The sequence below is a fragment of the Ranitomeya variabilis genome, chromosome 3 (genome assembly GCF_051348905.1).
Source record: "Ranitomeya variabilis isolate aRanVar5 chromosome 3, aRanVar5.hap1, whole genome shotgun sequence".
In the NCBI taxonomy this organism is placed as follows: Eukaryota; Metazoa; Chordata; class Amphibia; order Anura; family Dendrobatidae; genus Ranitomeya; species Ranitomeya variabilis.
In genome coordinates this window covers 667,991,038-668,012,093 of record NC_135234.1, presented here as the reverse complement: position 1 = coordinate 668,012,093, position 21,056 = coordinate 667,991,038, and the positions used below count along the sequence as shown (strand labels likewise).

The following is a 21,056-nucleotide window of genomic DNA, read 5'->3' as shown; positions in this document are numbered from 1 at the left end:
AGGGGTGCCGAAACCGACGACGACCGTCTCCCACGCACCATCCTGATTTCTCCGGTACCAAAACTCTGTTTCTGTAGCTAATAAGCCGGGATTGCACTGGAGCTCAGTCTCCTTGCTTCCTATCCCGCCATAGGCAAGCCACGCCCCCAGATTAAATAATTTTAAATAAAATGTTCATTTCTAATACTTGGTTGAAAACCCTTTGTTGGCAATGACTGCCTGAAGTCTTGAACTCCTGGACATCACCAGACGCTGTGTTTCCTCCTTTTTGATGCTCTGCCAGGCCTTCACTGCGGTGGTTTTCAGTTGCTGTTTGTTTGTGGGTCTTTCTGTCTGAAGTTTAGTCTTTAACAAGTGAAATGCATGCTCAATTGGGTTGAGATCAGGTGTCTGACTTGGCCATTCAAGAATATTCCACTTCTTTGCTTTAATAAACTCCTGGGTTGCTTTGGCTTTATGTTTTGGGTCATTGTCCATCTGTAGTATGAAACGACGACCAATCAGTTTGGCTGCATTTGGCTGGATCTGAGCACACAGTGTGGTTCTGAATACCTCAGAATTCATTCGGCTGCTTCTGTCCTGTGTCACATCATCAATTAACACTAGTGACCCAGTGCCACTGGCAGCCATGCATGCCCAAGCCATCACACTGCCTCCGCCGTGTTTTACATATGATGTGGTATGCTTTGGATCATGAGCTGTACCACGCCTTTGCATACTTTTCTCTTTCCATCATTCTGGTAGAGGTTGATCTTGGTTTCATCTGTCCAAAGAATGTTTTTCCAGAACTGTGCTGGCTTTTTTAGATTTTTTTTAGCTAAGTCCAGTCTAGCCTTTTTATTCTTGATGCTTATGAGTGGCTTGCACCGTGCAGTGAACCCTCTGTATTTACTTTCATGCAGTCTTCTCTTTATGGTAGATTTGGATATTGATACGCCGACCTCCTGGAGAGTGTTGTTCACTTGGTTGGCTGTTGTGAAGGGGTTTCTCTTCACCATGGAGATAATTCTGCGATCATCCACCACTGTTGTCTTCCGTGGGCGCCCAGGTCTTTTTGCATTGATGAGTTCACCAGTGTTTTCTTTCTTTCTCAGGATGCACCAAACTGTAGATTTTGCCACTCCTAATATTGTAGCAATTTCTCGGATGGGTTTTTTCTGATTTCGCAGCTTAAGGATGGCTTGTTTCACCTGCATGGAGAGCTCCTTTGACCGCATGTTTACTTCACAGCAAATCCTTCCAAATGCAAACACCACACCTCAAATCAACTCCAGGCCTTTTATCTGCCTAATTGAGAATGACATAACGAAGGGATTGCCCACACCTGTCCATGAAATAGCCTTGGAGTGAATTGTCCAATTACTTTTGGTCCCTTTAAAATCAGGTTGGCACATGTTAAGGAGCTGAAACTCCTAAACCCTTCATCCATTTTTAATGTGGATACCCTCAAATGAAAGCTGAAAGTCTGAACTTCAACTGCATCTGAATTGTTTTGTTTAAAATTCATTGTGGTAATGTCTATAACCAAAATTAGAAAAATGTTGTCTCTGTCCAAATATATATGGACCTAACTGTAGCTGTAAGTACTGGCCTATGTATGAGTCTATAAGGCCTTGGTCACACAATGCTTTAGTGTCAAGGAAAAACACAATACCAAAAGTAAATGAGATTTATGAAATCCTCTACACACCCTCCTTATTTGTTCCTTGCAGATTTGGTCCATTTAAACTTTTTTTCAAATCTGCAGCACGTCAATTCTTTTAGCATTTTACAGCTATTTTCACCCATTCAATTGAATGGCAAAAACAAATCAAAAACAGATGCAAAAAGGTGTAAAAAAGCGTGTATTTTGTGCAGCATTTTCCTGATAACACTCTGGCTTTTGCTGTTGGAAAGTTAGTGAAAATCCAGTACTAGATTTCCGTTACCATCTCCAGGATGTCGTGTTTTTCAATGTTACTACGATATTAATTTGGAAGTTGTAATAAAAGTTTTGTCTTTAATTCACATGGGAAATCAAGAGCTGGATTTTCGCTAACTTTCCAAGTCCCATCCATTCCTTCCCAGCTGAGATTTTTCATCCAATCACTTGCCATAGATCTAAGCATTTGAGAAGTGAGCTGAAAGCATACATTTTTTTACTCAGCATGACAAAAATCACCAACCTAAACATCAAAAATTGTCTGAATCTGGCAATATGGTATACAGGTAACTTAGAAATGATTGCATAAAGCAAGAAAAAAATCAACAAAAATCCGGTCACTTTTAAGGTTTTTTTTTTGTTGAATGACACCCAGTACGGCCTCTCGGTCGCCCATCTGTCGAAGATCAGTTTTCTATCATCTGCATCACTAGACATGAAGAACACATTATTTGTTTGCTGGGGATTTTTGAAAAATTGAATGACACAGTTATAAAGCCATCCTTGATGGTCACCCAGCTTTCCAAGGAACAGACTTGCTAGACTTGACAATAGAATGAACAATATTTACTTGTCCCTTTTTGTTGAAGCTGGTATTCTCTGTAATAACAATGTGCTGCTGTGGTATTTGTACTGTAATCCTCATGCCCTTTTTTTATAATTCACCAGGATTAAAGTGTTTAAAAAGGTTTATTTAACCAGCTTTGTAAGTCCCAAGTGGCTCATTGCTTTTTGTACACAGGACCAAGATTTATGTACACTGCACTTTTTAAAGGTATACACTTAATTTGTATTAATATTTATCCAGATATTGCTACATTCACATGAGACTAGAGCTGTCAATCATTAGTAAAATCTTCTTTTTGAGCACAAAGTGCCAAGTCTAGCACGCAGAGGATCCAACATGAGATATCTCCTATGTCAGCAGCAGCGGAATCTGCAAGCACTAGAATGACAAATCCTTTTGTCCTGCAGATTGTGGTAACAGTGATAATAACTTCGGAATAGAGCGCTAATGAAAATCTTGTCGTTTTTATAATACTGAAGGAAGAGCTAATATTGAATATATAAATATTTAAACTCCATATTAAGACTCCGAAGCTCCGGTGCTTGAAGAGCTCTGTAGTGCGGAGGAATGAAGAAAGGTTTTATTCACTCTCTATTTCACGATTTTAACAATTCTGCCTTTTACAAAAACTGTCCAGTTATTTTAAGTGATAAATAGGATGTTTTGATTTTTTTATTACGGTACTTAAATTGGAACTGTGCTCTGTCTCCCTCTAGTGGATGATTAGTAAATGACATTTTCTTCCTTACCTAGCATTGCCTGAATGAGATTGAGGTCCTGGCTATTATTTTTGCTGCTGCTATACATGATTTTGAGCATACAGGAACAACGAACAGCTTCCACATCCAGACAAAGTAAGTAAAACCCAACAGTATGATGAAAACTGAATTCTCAATTGTAGGATGGAATAGAGTATATACAACCCCAATTCCAAAAAAGTTAGGACGCTGTATAAAATTGTAAGAATGCAATGGTTTGGGGGAAGCCATATTTTATTCAGAACAGAACATCCAGAACACATATCAGAAGTTGAAAATTAGACATTTTTCCATTTCTTTTGAAAAAATTAAATGTTAGCATTACGTTAAAATTCACGCAAAATGTAAACTTTCGGCAGAAACAACAAAGGTCACCACTAGCCATAGAAAAAATACTAGTCGTACAACAATATATACAGTACTTACCAATTTTGCATGTTGGTTCAAATTGATTCAGACACCTCACAGATGCCACATATTGATCATAAGTTAAAAGGGATAGGGACAAAAAATATCAATGTAAATAAATTCCGTAATACCTTTAATTAGCAAATCACACTTGTTTTGTCTAAGAATGTAATCACAATAGTACTTTAAAACGACCACTGTCTTGCTATACTAACAGCAACTAGTCCCAAAATGCTAGGATACGTGCTTGTGAGCATTAGCATTAGGATGCTCGGCTGCTGTGACCTAGAGATACATATGCTACCTACTATCAAGCTATAGCCAAGTCCCAGCACTCACTCGCCATTCAGTGTGCAGTAGTGTGAGCAGCCTCTTCTTACCTCAGCACGCTTTATATCTCCAGTGTTAGATCAGAAAGACAGGAAGAACAGCAGTGTGAGCAGCTCCTTCTTGCCTCAGCCCCCTTGGTATCACCAGTATTAGATCAGATGGACCGGATGAATAGCAGTGTGAGCAGCTCATTTTTACTGTAGCCGTCCTGATACTGTATCTCCAATATTAGCTCAGAAAGACATGGTGGACAGCAGTATGACTGACTTTATTTTACCTCAGCAACCCTAGTATCTCCCGTATTAGATCAGAAAGGCAGGAATGAACAGCATCACCTAAACAACTATGGTATGTCCAGTATTGGATCAGAAAGACAGGGTGGACAGCAGGATGAGCAGCATGTTCTTACTTATCACCCCTGGACATGTTGGACAGCAGTGTGAGCAGATTCTTCTTACATCAGCACCCATGGTACCTCTAGCATTAGATCAGAAAGACAGGGTGGACAGCAGGATGAGCAGCATGTTCTTACTTCAGCACCCCTGGACATCTTTGACAGTAGTGTGAGCCGTGTCTTCTTATTTCTGCACCGCTGGTATCTCCACTATTAGATCAGAAAGATGGGATGGACAGCAGTTTGAGTGGCCTCTTTTTACTTCAGCCATCCTGAATTCTCCAGTATTAGATCAGAAATAAATTGTGAACAGCAGTGTGAGTAGCCTTTTTTTTATCTTAGCAACCCGCACAAGTTGGACAGATGTGTGAGCAGCTGTTTCTTACCTAATGAGGATAGCAGTGTGAGCAGCCTTTTCTTACCTCAGCCACTCCGTTATCTCCATTAATGGAGCTTCCCCTACATGAAGAGATCTGGTGAAGCTTCCTACTGCACTTGCTGACAGACACCTGTATTATTATTATTATTATCATGTTTATTAATAATAATAATAATAATAATAATATTCTTTTTTATTTTTTGAGCACCACTGATTCCTTGGTGCTGTAAATGTGAAAAAGGTTTACATACAAAATGCAAATATAAAAATGCAATGAATAAAAAACATTGGCAGACTGGAATAGAGGTAAGAGAGCCCTGCCCTCGCGGGCTTACAGTCTACAAGGTAATGGGGAAGGGTCCAGTAGGTTGAGGGGGTTGCACCAGCTCCGATGATGGTGGAGTGACAGTGGGGGCATTGCAAGATATTAACACACTGACAGAAACCTGTCTTAGAATAACGAGACGATGGTCATTCCGATATGCTCTCTAGACAAAATAAGTTTCATTTTCTAATAATAGTTAGTTAGGAAGTTATTTATAATGAAATGTTTTGTACTTTTTTTTCTACTCTCAGGAAACCCCTTTAAAGAAAACTTTACATCAGCGTTATGCATATTAAACTAAAGGTACGCCCATAATGGTGCTGGTATACTGATGTAATACATATGTTCAGTGAAGAAATCCACAGTCTGGTTGTTTTAAAATCATCATTATAAGTTTTGGTCTCCGTGCATTGGGGCGGTACTGTAGGTTGAGTCTTCGGCTCTGCTATGGCCCCTCCGCTCCCTCTGGTGTCTTTATCCTTGTCTTTATTTAAATTTTGTGCCTGCACCATTCCAGCCATGGGCGGCGCTTGCGCAGATTGATCTCCCGGCAGTCTTCGGGCAAATTCCGCCGGTGCCGGCGCATGCGCAGATTGAGATCACAACTTAATAACGAGCCAGGGTCTCAATCTGCGCATGCGATGCCACCGGCGTCATTTTACTGAAGACTGCCAGAGGTCAATCTGCACATACGCCGCTACCGCTGCCATTTTACTGAAGTGCACCACAAGACAAATTTGCGCAAGCACCCCCTGTGGCTAGAACGGTGCCGGCACAAAATTTAAATAAGCAAGAAGATAAAGGCAGCAGAGGGGCTATGACAGAGCTGAAGACCCTACCCACAGTCCCTCCCAATACATAGAGACCAAAACTTCTAATGATAATTTTAAAACAACCAAACTGCAGATTTCCTCATTGACTGTATGTGTTAAATCAGTATAACAGCGCCGTTATGGGCATACCTTTAGTTTAATATGTGTAACCCTGGTGACAGGTTTTCTCCGTCATGGTGACTTGGAGGTCAGCGCCAGAGTTTACAGTTTAGTAACGCACTCCAGGGTAATAATAAAGATACATTCCTAGCATTTTGGAAAATCAATTGCAAAAAATGTATTTCCAGTACCTGTAAAAATGTGATTGTACTGTATTTTTACAGGAAGAAAATTGAACGTTACAAAATCTTTTGGGATTTGACTACTACATTGCAATGAGACATTAAAGCTGCCACATTTCCATAGAAACAGTCAGGGTGTCACATGTCTCGAGTGACATAATGGTGTTATTTCCATCTCTCACACATCAGCAATGTATTAACTTGTTTGTAGTAGCTTTTTATGTACTTGAAAATTCAGCAGAGAGATTCTCTTTCTATCCATTACTGTTTTCTGGATCCATTACAAATATTAACATTATTATTATTATACATTACTGTATTGTGTGACTGTTTATAGAACTCCCAATAATTCCCATTAATTAAATTAAAAAAAAAAGCATAAAAGGTTGTATGGCAGTTGAAACATCACCTCTCTTAAATATACGGTAGGTTGTGTCTGGTATTGCAGCTCAGCCATATTCTATTGCATGAAGTTGAAGTTCCTGGTGCTACCCATATTTAAGACCTTTAAGACTAGGGTCACACAACTGTGTGTTCTCCATCCGAGAAAAATGTTCCGATTATGCTAATCAGACTGATCAGAGTTTGGACAAAGTGAGATCTGTTTTTCTTGGATATGGAGAATAAAAAAAAAAAAGGTTCTCCATTCTGTCAGTCTGTGAAAATCGGATCGCATTAAGATATCATCCGAGTGTGGTCCGATTTTTTTCCACGGACCCATAGACTTGAATGGTCAAGTGTGATCCGATTATTGGAGGCAAATCGTGCATGCAGCTATTTTTTTTTTCTCGAACTACTTGGTCCAAGGAAAAAGTTAGACATGTGCACATCTCCATAGAATAACCTTGGTTCGAATACAATTCAACGTTTTGACGATCATCTGCATGAGTCCTATAGGCTATGTGCCCACGATCAGGAAGGAGCAGCGTTTTGCAGGCAGCGTATTTTCGCTGAATAGATGAATAGACTACAAACTAACTAACAAACAGGCAATCCGTGCATGTGTTGTGGCTATCGAACAGCCGCGAGACACGCAGATGGCGGGACTCAATCCATGTAATAATATATAGCCCCTTTGATGTCATTATCTGTCGCTACTACTGGTTCACTTACGCCATGAAACATCTCACCCTCAAAAACAAATGTTTTTACTTTCCTTTAATTAGGAGATGCACAAACTATTGTCCGGGTATGGTAAAATATTACTGTCCCCTGGAAGCTGTCAAATCTAGAATGAATGGGTTTCATATCAATGGAAGATTTGTGATGTTGGAAATACTATCCCCATTTAAAATCCCGATTTAAATAATATTTATTTTCTGATCATGCGTTCCCTATAAGTGTGGATTTTAATAAGCAAATGACTTGGAATGGGTAGGTTCTTAATTAATGTATTGATAAGGCTTAAGCACTAATGAAATATACATTTGAACAGTCAATATTTTTGGACAGATCCTTAAAATTCTGAAAGAGGAGACGTTGCAAAGACGGACAACAAGGTCATGGAAGAAAAGACTTCACTTGAGTTTTGACTAGAGCAGAGAACATTGACGTGGAGGATGTGATTACTCCATATATATAAATCAGTAATGCTCAGTGCCAGTAACAATTGCACTGTCCCCACACACAAGGTCATCCTTCGCAGCTGGACATGAGGAAATGTGATTTCCAGCTACAAAAATGATTATTTACGGTCGGAACGGTAATGTTCTCGTAGAAGAGCTGGAATTACTAAAAACCGTAGATGATAGGATTTCATATATATGCCTGTAAGGACTTGTTATAAGTATATACACAGCCCCTAGCACTAATAATACAGGAAATTGGTGACTCAGATATCTCACTTATTCACAGTGTGCTGCCAGGAGTTTTCTGTGAGATGCCATATAAACCTTTGTTTCTCTTCAATTTTAAGCAGAATAAAGAATTTACTGTCTTTATGGGTCCCCAGTGACAAAGTGAATCATAAGTGGACTCCATCATAAGCCACCCCTGTCAGTCTGGACATGGTGTTGAACTGTTGAATGTCCTGTTGACATATGGTGGTCAGCTCTGTGAAAATGTTGGTTTCTTGACTTGCATATTTTCTAAGCAGAGTCACATTCCTATATGGCCAAAGTGAAATTTAAGCTGTAAATTTCCCTGATTTTCCTACGAACAAAAGTTTATTTCAAAGAATAGATCTTGGAATTATAATAACTTCCACAATTGGATGTTTTTAAATAAAATGTTCCTGTGCTGAGATAATCTTATAAATGTGCCCCTGCTGTGTACTGTGTAATGGCTGTGTCTGACCGTGCAGGGACATGGTTGATCATACCACATCTCCTGGGTGGGTAGGGGGGATGTATACGGACATTACAGCATGGTATCGCAAATAATTATTTATTTGAAGTAAAGCATTGTTTAAAAACAGGCAGTGAAATGTTGTATCTCACAAAAATAATCAGCTGTGATCTGTGCTTCCTGTCTGTATACTCTCGTTTGCTTCCTCCCCTGTCCAGGAGCTGTGGTATGATGCGACGATGTTCCTGTACGGTCAGACACGGCCATTACACAGTACACAGCAGGGGCACATTTATAAGATTATCTCAGCACAGGAACATTTTATTTAAACATATGCAGTTGTGGAAATTATGATTCCAAGATCTATTCATTAAAATCAACTTTTGCCCTGGGTAGACACCTTTAAACACTCTTGTACCCTTCCATTTCCTCTATATCACTTCACTGCTTACCCATTGCCAGATAATTCAGATGAAAATACTAACAATGACTTACAAGGTTGTCCATAACCTGTCCTCACCAAACATCTCTGATCTAATCATCCATGTCCCTCACACGTAATCACCAGTCCATGTTCTTAGGTGGATATTGTTGCATAACGTTTTTGCAGTTCACTCCTGCGTATACAGTAATTTGCAGCCATTCTTGAGGTCTTACCACTTCTCTTTTGCTGACAGCTTGCTGCCTAAGAGACCATCTCTGCTGTCTAGCTTGTAAGCACTACCCTGAAGCTAGCCAGGATTACAAGATAACAGCACGCTCCAGCCATCTGAGCCAGCAGTGTCAGCAGTGCGCAGGTTCGGTGGTCTGGCAATGGTGGAAGGTCTCCAAGCCAACAAGTTGTAAACAAAAGAGTAGTAAAATGTTAATATTTCAAGAACAGCTGAAGGTTTTAAAAAGCTGTCAATTACAAACTGCCTGTCAGAACAAGCTCACTGACACAGTCTTAGAAATCTCACTCTGCAGCCAATAATGATCAGGGAAGCAAACTGCCTTAAAGAGTTATTGCGTAATGCTTAGGACAGTGACTTTCTTTTTGAAGATGTTCATAATTGGAAATACTTGGAGTGGTCTAGAGTTAAGGTTACTAAGTCATTGATTACTTGATTCACTGAAAGATCTTCTTTTCTCCAGTTGTCCTGTCCAAAGTTTGACAAATATCAATACACGTAAGTTCTATGGTTCCTGTCACATCTGAATCTAAGGCCCCAGTTGGAACCTCCATCACAGATTTATTTAGTTAGCAGAACTATTGATTTCTATCAAAATGATGAATATTATGATGATACCCGACGGACTCCATTATAAGTCTGTGGTCCATCGAGACAGTTGTATCAATCGTGCAACATTCTGAATGAAAAACTTCATGCAAAGAGTAGAATGAGCCTGAGTAAAGAAGATGTATAACTCTGACCTAAACGTTGGGTGTGAGACTGGACTTCCACAAAGCTGACTTTCTCGTGTACATTTCATGTGTGATCTTCACATTTCTCTGTAGATCAGACTGTGCTATCCTGTACAATGACCGCTCAGTCCTGGAAAACCACCATGTCAGTGCTGTCTATCGGATCATGCAAGATGATGAAATGAATATATTTGTGAATCTCACCAAAGACGAGTTCACGTAAGTGCAGTGTGCGGTGTCTCATGATGGATCAATCACTGTGCCCGGGCAGCGGTCAGAGCATTGACTAAATCATTATAGCTTGGAGCAAATCATCAGTAATATAATTAGCTGCACACATCTATAAGATGCTTTTTATTATCTCTGGTTTTAATCAATTGGTCTTTGTGGAGGAGACAGAGCAGATGGCTGGTTTCTTCCTCTGATATTTAATTATTAGCAGATCATAAGATCCAGATAACTCCATAAGCTCTGAGTATTGGCAGAGTGTTTAATAAATTAAAGCCAGGCCTAAAAATCCGGCGATCCCTGCTTATGTCTGTCTTAGTAAATGCATAAAATGCCCCAATGAGAAATCTCAAACATTTATCCTTAATATTAATGAGCGAACGTTTTTGGATAAGGTCTTATCCGAGCATGCTAACCGAGTGTCTTCGACATGCTCGAAAAATTTGTTTGAGTCCCCGTGGCTGCAGTTTTCATGGCTGTTCGACAGCTGCAACTCATGCAGTGATTGCTTGGTTGTGAGCCAATTCCTGCATGAGTTGCGGCTGTCTAACACATGCAGCCGCAGGGACTTGAACAAATTTTTTGAGCACGCCAAATTCCCTTGGTTAGCACCCGAGCATGCTCATATTGCCTTATCTAAAAACGTTCATTCATCACTAATTCTTAAAAATCTATATTGTGCTATGCCTGTGTTGTTCTTGCTGAAAATGTATGAATTGACTGACACCTATGTATTACGCTTTCTCGTTATCTACAGGACAATTCTCTGTATTTCTTTTCTGCATCTAATTATTTATCAATTTCCCGGATGTACAATTTAGGAATGCATGTATATAGTATAGTATGTAGGAATGTATATAGTATAGTTTGAAATAAGAATTACAATCTACTTACTAAAAACCTTACTAAGTTTTCCAGTTTATTCCTGCAGAGAACTAAGGGCTCTTGTCATCGAGATGGTCCTGGCCACAGATATGTCTTGTCACTTCCAACAAGTGAAAACCATGAAAACTGGCCTGCAGACGATGGAAAAGTGAGTCTACAAAGTGGATGATCAGCTTAAGAGCTCCTTCTCACTTGCATGAAATACGTCCGAGTCTCGCAGGTTAAAACTCGGCTCTGCCGCCGGCATTCTATAGCGGAGCGTGCGGCCGCACAGCAATACATGGAGCTGCACGCTCCGCTCCCAAGTGCTGGTGGCAGAGGCGGGTGGTACCATGCGAGACTCGGACGTATTTCACGTAAGTGAGAAGGAGCCCTTAGGGAGTATTATGATTTCAGCAAATATAGGCTTTTATTTTAATAGGGAACATTTGCAAAAAAAATTTTGATCTATTGGGGGATGTATCAAGTTGTTTTCCATATATTTTGTGCCTTCAGAAAGTGTAAAAAATATTGCGCTCCGTGTCTGCTACAAAATTTGTAACTTTGCTATTTTACGATTTTCCATCACTATTTTTAAGGCTCTGCACGCACAATGATTTTTTTGGTGAGTTTTTGACAATGTGCGTATTTCCACAGTTTAAAAAAAAAAAACAGCATCTTAGACTACATTCCCACTTCGTTACACTGAGCTTTTGGTGAGTTTTTCACGCTGCAAAATTTCTGCACCATTTTTTCACCTATTACGGTATTTAAATGAAGTTACTTATGGTTTTTCATTGCATTTTTTATGGCTTTTTTTTAACATCATTTGTGTCGCGTTTTTGACAGTGCGTTTCTATCTCTTGTTGGTATGTCAAGCTGCAAATAAAGCTACTTTGCTATACCTAGGCGCGGAATACAAGTAATTTTGATGCATTTCCACTCATTAAAAAAAGCGTGTGTTTTTTACCTGCGGATTTTCCGCATCTAATGCAAGTTTATGGGGAAAATCCACACAGAAAGCTCAGTGTACCCACAAGAGAAATTGGCATGCTGTGGATTTGAAACACGCACTGCAGGTCAGTTTACACTGAGTAAACATTGGGTATCAGATTGCTATAAATCCCAACCATTTAGCTAGAACTGTAGGACACAGCAAATATGTGCAGCGTCAAAACCGCACCAAAAGCTCATCGTGGGAACGTAGCCTAACAGTTGCTCCAGAAAAGTGGTTGGGATGTATAGAAATCTCATGCCCACCGTTTACTCAGCGTAAACTAACCTGCGGTGCGTGTTTCAAATCTGCAATATGTCAATTTCTCTTACGATTACGCTGAGTTTCATGTACAGATTTCTTCCCATAGAATTGTATTAGATGCAAAAAATCTGAAGGTAATAAATGCACATGCATCTTTGTTTCCATGGCAGAAAGGTATCAAAGCCGCATGTAATCTGCATATCACTATATTAATAACGTTTTGTAAAATCAAATACCAGGAAGTATCACTAACCAAGCAGATTTGGTTAAAACATGACATACAAAAAAGAGACAAAAACACAATAAAAACACATGTAAAATAAAGCGCTCAAGAAAACGCCATGAAAAAATGCAAATAACCTACAGTAATTTATCTAATGGGTGCAGAAATGGTGCAGAAAACCTGCAACATCAGAAACTCATAGCCTATGAGCACCTATCACCAATCTGAGGCTACCCTTTATGTAAAGTGTGAGTAGCCCCAGAAGGGTGATGCTTCTAAATCAGAACGGTAACATCAGTAGAGGTGTTACCATTTTGTAACAGTTTAGGAAAGTACACTGCAGTGCTGGGTTAATGGAAAGAGTGAGATCTTTAACATTAAGTTTGGCTGTGAAAGGTTAGGGTATATTACTGTGCCAGAATTCGAGCCTGACTTTAATATTCGAGCCTGACTTTAATAGAAAGCCTGACTTTAGAATACGTTTAATAGAAAGCCTGACTTTAATAGAAAGTTGGACCTCTGGGCACTTTTGATACTACCTTTTATTTAGTAAAATCACCTGACTGGGGCTGCAAACTCTTCTATTAAACTAAAATGGTACAGAGCTATGACAAATAAACTAGTTGAGTTGGACCCTCACTTATCTGATTTCCATGGCTGTTTCTAAGGCTAGGGTCACACAACAGTATTTTCTCTCATCCGAGAAAATCGATGTAATTATGCTAATCACACTCTGATCAGAGTTTTTTCAGAGTGTGATCATAGGATGATCTGATTTTCTTGGATGTGGAGAAGATGGAACAAATGTCTCCATCTTCTCCATTGTTAGTCCAGAAAATTCCAATGTCATCCGAGTGGGGTCCTATTTTTTTTGATGGACTCTTTAACTTACAGGCCCGAGTGCGATCCAATTTACAGATGCAAGTTGTACTTGCTGCGATTTTACTCAGACAGCTTAAATCGGATATGTGCATGATCCCATGTAATAACATTGCTCCAAGTGCGATACAATGTTTTTTCGCATCGCACTCGGACCGAAAATACAGTCGTTTGCATGAGCTTCAAAGATGAATTATCAGCTTTGTAGCCCCTGATAACACTTTGTTTTATTGCAGATTTTTGGGGGCAAGTTTAAGTTTTCATAGTCACATTGAAACACACTGAAATGTCTGTTCTGAATTTCATCTCGGTTCATTAATTATGTCCAAAATTCAAAGTAAGAAGGTGTTAAAATATTTATTTAACTTTACATTGAAAATTAATATTTCATGTTTTTTTCAGGTTTGATATAAAAATAAAACATTCGGTCTTGTAAAAATCCATATAACTCCAGAGAAGAGAATGGAACTGTTGTATCTTTACCTCAATCATAGTATATTACAGTCGGGGTGCGCTTCTATGTAGCTGAGCCCATTTCATATTGGCAAGTGCCAGCTGTGTTATACAGTCAGCATCTGCCTATAAGAACAGCTAGCTCCGTCAGATAGTGTTTTAACCATTAAGATGCTGCTATCATTCACTGACAGTAACATTTACTGTGGGGCAAAAAAGTATTTAGTCAGCAAAAGTGCAAGTTCCACCACTTAAAAAGATGAGAGGCGTCTGTAATTTACATCATAGGTAGACCTCAACTATGGGAGACAAACTGAGAAAAAAAAATCCAGAAAATCACATTGTCTGTTTTTTTAACATTTTATTTGCATATTATGGTGGAAAATAAGTATTTGGTCAGAAATAGGGTTGAGCGAAACGGGTCGATCATTTTCAAAAGTCGCCGACTTTTGGCTAAGTCGGCGTCTCATGAAACCCGATCCGACCCCTGTGCTTGTCGGCCATGCGGTACGCGACTTTCGCGCCAAAGTCGCGTTTCAATGACGCGAAAAGCGCCATTTCTCAGCCAATGAAGGTGAACGCAGAGTGTGGGCAGCGTGATGACATAGATCCTGGTCCCCACCATCTTAGAGAAGGGCATTGCAGTGATTGGCTTGCTGTCTGCGGCGTCACAGGGGCTATAAAGGGGCGTTCCCGCCGACCGCCATCTTACTGCTGCTGATCTGAGCTTAGGGACAGGTTGCTGCCGCTTCGTCAGAAGCAGGGATAGCGTTAGGCAGGGTCCACTAACCACCAAACCGCTTGTGCTGCAGCGATTTCCACTGTCCAACACCACCTTCGGTGTGCAGGGACTGTGGAAGCTATTTTTATTTTTTTTTCCCCTCAGCGCTGTAGCTCATTGGGCTGCCCTAGAAGGCTCCGTGATAGCTGTATTGCTGTGTGTACGCCACTGTGGAAACCAACTGCTTTTTTCAAAGCACATATCCTCTTGTTCCTTCCTTTCTGCACAGCTATCTTTTTTGTTTGTCCACACTTTTTATTTAATTTGTGCATCAGTCCACTCCTATTGCTGCCTGCCATACCTGGCTTACATTACTGCAGGGAGATAGTAATTGTAGGACAGTTTTTTTTTTTGTTTTGTTTTTTTTTGTGGGAGATTAAGATTGGCATTTCTGCTACAGTGCCATCCCTGTGTGTGCCATCTCTCACTGAGTGGGCCATAGAAAGCCTATTTATTTTTTCCGTGATTTGTGTTCTAAAATCTACCTCAACACAAAAACACTACATCAATCAGTGGGAGAAAAATATTGGCCTCAGTCAGGGCTTGTGTGCCACTGCTGTGTGTGCTATCTCTCATTCAGTGGGCTATAGCAAGCCTATTTTTTTTTTTTTTTTTTTAATATTATTTGGTTTCTAAAGTCTCCCTGAAAAAAAAAAAAAAACCTAAAAAAACAGTGGGAGAGTAATATTGCCCTTTCAGCTTGTGTGCCAGTCTTGACTCCTGGGTGTGCCACCTCTCTCCCTCTCATTCAGTGGGCCATAGAAAGCCTATTTATTTTTTTTTTTAAATATTATTGGGTTTCTAAAGTCTCCCTTAAAAAACAAAAAATACATAAAAAAACAGTGGGAGAGTAATATTGCCCTTTCAGCTTGTGTGCCAGTCTTGACTCCTGGGTGTGCCACCTCTCTCCCTTTCATTCAGTGGGCCATAGAAAGCCTATTTATTTATTTTTTTAAATATTATTGGGTTTCTAAAGTCTCCCTTAAAAAACAAAAAATACATAAAAAAACAGTGGGAGAGTAATATTGCCCTTTCAGCTTGTGTGCCAGTCTTGACTCCTGGGTGTGCCACCTCTCTCTCTCATTCAGTGGGCCATAGAAAGGCTATTTATTTTTTTGGTTTTTTTAATATTATTTGGTTTCTAAAGTCTCCCTGAAAAAAAAAAAAAACATACAAAAAACAGTGGGAGAGTAATATTGCCCTTTCAGCTTGTGTGCCAGTCTTGACTCCTGGGTGTGCCACCTCTCTCTCTCATTCAGTGGGCCATAGAAAGGCTATTTATTTTTTTGGTTTTTTTAATATTATTTGGTTTCTAAAGTCTCCCTGAAAAAAAAAAAACCTAAAAAAACAGTGGGAGAGTAATATTGCCCTTTCAGCTTGTGTGCCAGTCTTGACTCCTGGGTGTGCCACCTCTCTCCCTCTCATTCAGTGGGCCATAGAAAGCCTATTTATTTATTTTTTTAAATATTATTGGGTTTCTAAAGTCTCCCTTAAAAAACAAAAAATACATAAAAAAACAGTGGGAGAGTAATATTGCCCTTTCAGCTTGTGTGCCAGTCTTGACTCCTGGGTGTGCCACCTCTCTCCCTTTCATTCAGTGGGCCATAGAAAGCCTATTTATTTTTTTTTTTAAATATTATTGGGTTTCTAAAGTCTCCCTTAAAAAACAAAAAATACATAAAAAAACAGTGGGAGAGTAATAATGCCCTTTCAGCTTGTGTGCCAGTCTTGACTCCTGGGTGTGCCACCTCTCTCTCTCATTCAGTGGGCCATAGAAAGGCTATTTATTTTTTTTTTTAAATATTATTGGGTTTCTAAAGTCTCCCTTAAAAAACAAAAAATACATAAAAAAACAGTGGGAGAGTAATATTGCCCTTTCAGCTTGTGTGCCAGTCTTGACTCCTGGGTGTGCCACCTCTCTCCCTTTCATTCAGTGGGCCATAGAAAGCCTATTTATTTTTTTTTTTAAATATTATTGGGTTTCTAAAGTCTCCCTTAAAAAACAAAAAATACATAAAAAAACAGTGGGAGAGTAATATTGCCCTTTCAGCTTGTGTGCCAGTCTTGACTCCTGGGTGTGCCACCTCTCTCTCTCATTCAGTGGGCCATAGAAAGGCTATTTTTGTTTTGGTTTTTTTAATATTATTTGGTTTCTAAAGTCTCCCTGAAAAAAAAAAAAAAAACATACAAAAAACAGTGGGAGAGTAATATTGCCCTTTCAGCTTGTGTGCCAGTCTTGACTCCTGGGTGTGCCACCTCTCTCCCTTTCATTCAGTGGGCCATAGAAAGCCTATTTATTTTTTTTTTAAAATATTATTGGGTTTCTAAAGTCTCCCTTAAAAAACAAAAAATACATAAAAAAACAGTGGGAGAGTAATATTGCCCTTTCAGCTTGTGTGCCAGTCTTGACTCCTGGGTGTGCCACCTCTCTCTCTCATTCAGTGGGCCATAGAAAGGCTATTTTTTTTTTGGTTTTTTTAATATTATTTGGTTTCTAAAGTCTCCCTGAAAAAAAAAAAAAAACATACAAAAAACAGTGGGAGAGTAATATTGCCCTTTCAGCTTGTGTGCCAGTCTTGACTCCTGGGTGTGCCACCTCTCTCCCTTTCATTCAGTGGGCCATAGAAAGCCTATTTATTTTTTCCGTGATTTGTGTTCTAAATTCTACCTCAACACAAAAACACTACATCAATCAGTGGGAGAAAAATATTGGCCTCAGTCAGGGCTTGTGTGCCACTGCTGTGTGTGCTATCTCTCATTCAGTGGGCTATAGAAAGCCTATTTATTTATTTATTTTTTTTCTTATTATTTGGTTTCTAAAGTCTCCCTGAAAAAAAAAAATACATAAATTAGGTGGGAGATTAATATTGACATTAGTGCTTGAGTGACAGTCCTGCGTGTGTGTCATCTCTGTGATTTTGTGCCACAGAAAACAGAGTGTGTAACATTGTGCCTGATTTTCCTTGTGGTCTCACCAACCTGTTAAGGGATATTGAAATCATACTGAAGTTATAGCTCACCGTGTAAGTTGTTTGACAGCAACAAATAAAGTTACTTTGGTTAAGATTTTAAAACAATGAGGAAGTCTGGTGCAAGAGGTCGTCGTGGGCGTTCATTGTCAGCTGGTAATGATGGTAGTGGTAGTGGAGCATCAGGTGGTCGTGGGGATAAAAATATTCCACCTAAGTCTGGAGCTGTGGAGCCAGTTTCGTCGTCAGGCTACACAAGGCCTCGAACGCTCTCTTTTCTGGGAGTAGGAAAACCGCTTTTAAAGGCGGAGCAGCAACAGCAAGTTTTGGCTTACATTGCAGACTCAGCCTCTAGCTCTTTTGCCTCCTCTTCCGAAACTGGTAAATGTAAAAGCAGCGCGTCGCTTGTGGATGTTCACGGTCAGGGACAAGTCGCTTCCTTGTCCTCCTCAGCAAAAACTACAACAAGAGAGAAGGATGCAGCAGGCGACACAACGGGTCACTCCATGGAGCTCTTTACACATACCGTCCCTGGCTTAGAAAGTGAAACATTTAACAGGCCATGCCCATTACAAGTATATTCTGACATGGAGTGCACTGATGCACAGCCACAGCCAGAGTACTATGCTGCTCCTTTGACTCAGACCACCACATTGCCCTCTCAGGGTACAGATCCACAATCAGACCCTGATGAGACTATGTTGCCCCGCCACGAACGCTATACCACCGACCGACACAGTGACACAGACGAAGTTGCACACGAGCTCGAAGAGGAGGTAATAGATGACCCAGTTATTGACCCCGATTGGCAGCCATTGCGGGAACAGGGTGCAGGCGGCAGTAGTTCAGAAGCGGAGGTGGAGGAGGGGCCGCAGCAGGCATCAACATCGCAACAGGTTCCATCTGCCGGGCCCGTATCTGGCCCAAAACGCGTGTCAAAGCCAAAACCTGTTGGAGCACAGCGTTGCCATCCGGTTAAAGCTCAGTCTGCAATCCCTGAAAAGGGATCCGAGTCTAGGAAGAGTGCAGTCTGGCATTTTTTTAAACAACATCCAACTGATCAGCGCAAAGTCATCTGTCAAAAATGTTCAACTAGCTTAAGCAGAGGTCAGAATCTGAAAAGTCTAAATACTAGTTGCATGCATAGACACTTAACCACCATGCATTTTCAAGCCTGGACTAACTACCAAACGTCCCTCAAGGTTGTAGCACCCTCGGCCAATGAAGCTAGTCAGCAACGCAACATCCCTTCCGTCACTGTAAGGCCACCATTTTCCGCACCACCGGCAGTATCTGTGCAGGTTTCTTTGCCAGCCAAAAGCAGTCAGGGTCAGGGAATCACCAGTTTTGTAGGAGGAAATATTGCATCTAGGGCACCGGCGGAAACAATACCGTCTCCAACCGTCTCTCAGTCTGCCATGTACACCGGCACACCCGAAAGTTCCACGATCTCCAGCTCTCCAGTCCAGCTCACCCTACATGAGACTCTGGTTAGAAAAAGGAAGTACTTATCCTCGCATCCGCGTACACAGGGTTTTAACGCCCACATAGCTAGACTAATCTCGTTAGAGATGATGCCCTACCGGTTAGTTGAAAGCGAAGCTTTCAAAGCCCTGATGGAGTACGCTGAACCACGATACGAGCTACCCAGTCGACACTTTTTTTCCAGAAAAGCCATCCCAGCCCTGCACCAGCATGTTAAACAGCGCATCGTCCATGCACTCAGGCAATCTGTGAGTACAAAGGTGCACCTGACTACAGATGCATGGACCAGTAGGCATGGCCAGGGACGTTATGTGTCCATCACGGCACACTGGGTGAATGTGGTGGATGCAGGGTCCACAGGCGACATCAATTTAGGGACAGTTGTGCCTAGCCCACGGTCTAGGAAACAGTTGGCTGTAGGCGTTCGCACCCCCTCCTCCTCCTCCTCCTCGTCCTCCTGCAGAAGCTACAGCTCTTCCACAGAACGCAGTCTGCCAACCACTCCATCGGCAGATGACACTGTTGCACACCAGTTGTCCCATTATGGGCCAGCTACTGCCAAGCGTCAGCAGGCTGTATTGGCTATGAAGTGCTTGGGCGACAACAGACACACCGCGGAAGTTCTGTCCGAGTTCTTGCAACAAGAAACACAGTCGTGGCTGGGCACAGTAGATCTTGAGGCAGGCAAGGTAGTGAGTGATAACGGAAGGAATTTCATGGCTGCCATCTCCCTTTCCCAACTGAAACACATTCCTTGCCTGGCTCACACCTTAAACCTGGTGGTGCAGTGCTTATTGAAAACTTATCCTGGGTTCTCCGACCTGCTCCTCAAAGTGCGTGCACTTTGCTCACATATCCGACGTTCGCCTGTACACGCCAGCCGTATGCAGACCTATCAGCGGTCTTTGAACCTTCCCCAGCATCGCCTAATCATAGACGTTGCAACAAGGTGGAACTCAACACTGCACATGCTTCAGAGACTGTGCGAACAGAGGCGTGCTGTTATTTATTTGTGGGAGGATACACGGGCAGGCAGTAGGATGGCAGACATGGAGTTGTCAGGTGTGCAGTGGTCTAAGATACAAGACATGTGTCAAGTCCTTCAGTGTTTTGAGGAATGCACACGGCTGGTTAGTGCAGACAACGCCGTAATAAGCATGAGCATCCCCCTAATGCGTCTGCTGATGCAAAGTTTGACGCACATAAAGGAGCAGGCGTCTGCACCAGAGGAAGAGGAAAGCCTTGATGACAGTCAGCCATTGTCTGGTCAGGGCAGTGTACAGGACGAGGTAGCGGGCGAAGAGGAGGTGGAGGACGAGGAGGATGATGGGGATGAGTATATTTTTAATGCCGAACCTTTCCCGGGGGCACAGGAAATTGGTTGCGTGTCACGGCCGGGTTCTGGTTTTTTGAGGGACACAAGTGACGTAGATTTGCCTGCAACTGCCCCTCAACCAATCACAACCGGAGATTTGACAACTGGAACTTTGGCCCACATGGCGGATTATGCCTTACGTATCCTAAAAAGGGACACACGCATTACGAAAATGATGAACGATGACGATTACTGGTTGGCCTGCCTCCTTGATCCACGCTATAAAGGCAAATTGCAAAATATTATGCCACATGAGAACTTGGAACTAATATTAGCAACCAAACAATCAACTCTTGTTGACCGTTTGCTTCAGGCATTCCCAGCACACAGCGCACGTGATCGTTCTCACACGAGCTCCAGGGGGCAGCAGACTAGGAGTGTTAGGGGTGCACACATCAGAAGTGGCGTTGGACAGAGGGGTTTTCTGACCAGGTTGTGGAGTGATTTTGCTATGACCGCAGACAGGACAGGTACTGCTGCATCAATTGAAAGTGACAGGAGACAACATTTGTCCAGTATGGTTACTAACTATTTTTCATCCCTTATCGATGTTCTCCCTCAACCGTCATTCCCATTTGATTACTGGGCCTCCAAATTAGACACCTGGCCAGAATTGGCAGAATATGCATTGCAGGAGCTTGCTTGCCCGGCAG

At 41.3% G+C, this 21,056-nt stretch overlaps 1 protein-coding gene across 7 annotated transcripts in view; it reads left to right on the top strand.

Moving 5' to 3' along the window:
• PDE1B (phosphodiesterase 1B) overlaps positions 1–21,056 on the top strand; it is a 464,528-nt gene that overhangs the window by 412,560 nt on the left and 30,912 nt on the right. For all 7 annotated transcript variants that reach the window (XM_077297904.1, XM_077297903.1, XM_077297906.1 and 4 more), the window contains 3 exons: positions 3,243–3,343; positions 9,982–10,107; positions 11,048–11,149. In XM_077297904.1, the coding sequence (XP_077154019.1) occupies positions 3,243–3,343; positions 9,982–10,107; positions 11,048–11,149 (329 nt within the window). The remainder of the gene's footprint in view (positions 1–3,242; positions 3,344–9,981; positions 10,108–11,047; positions 11,150–21,056) is intronic.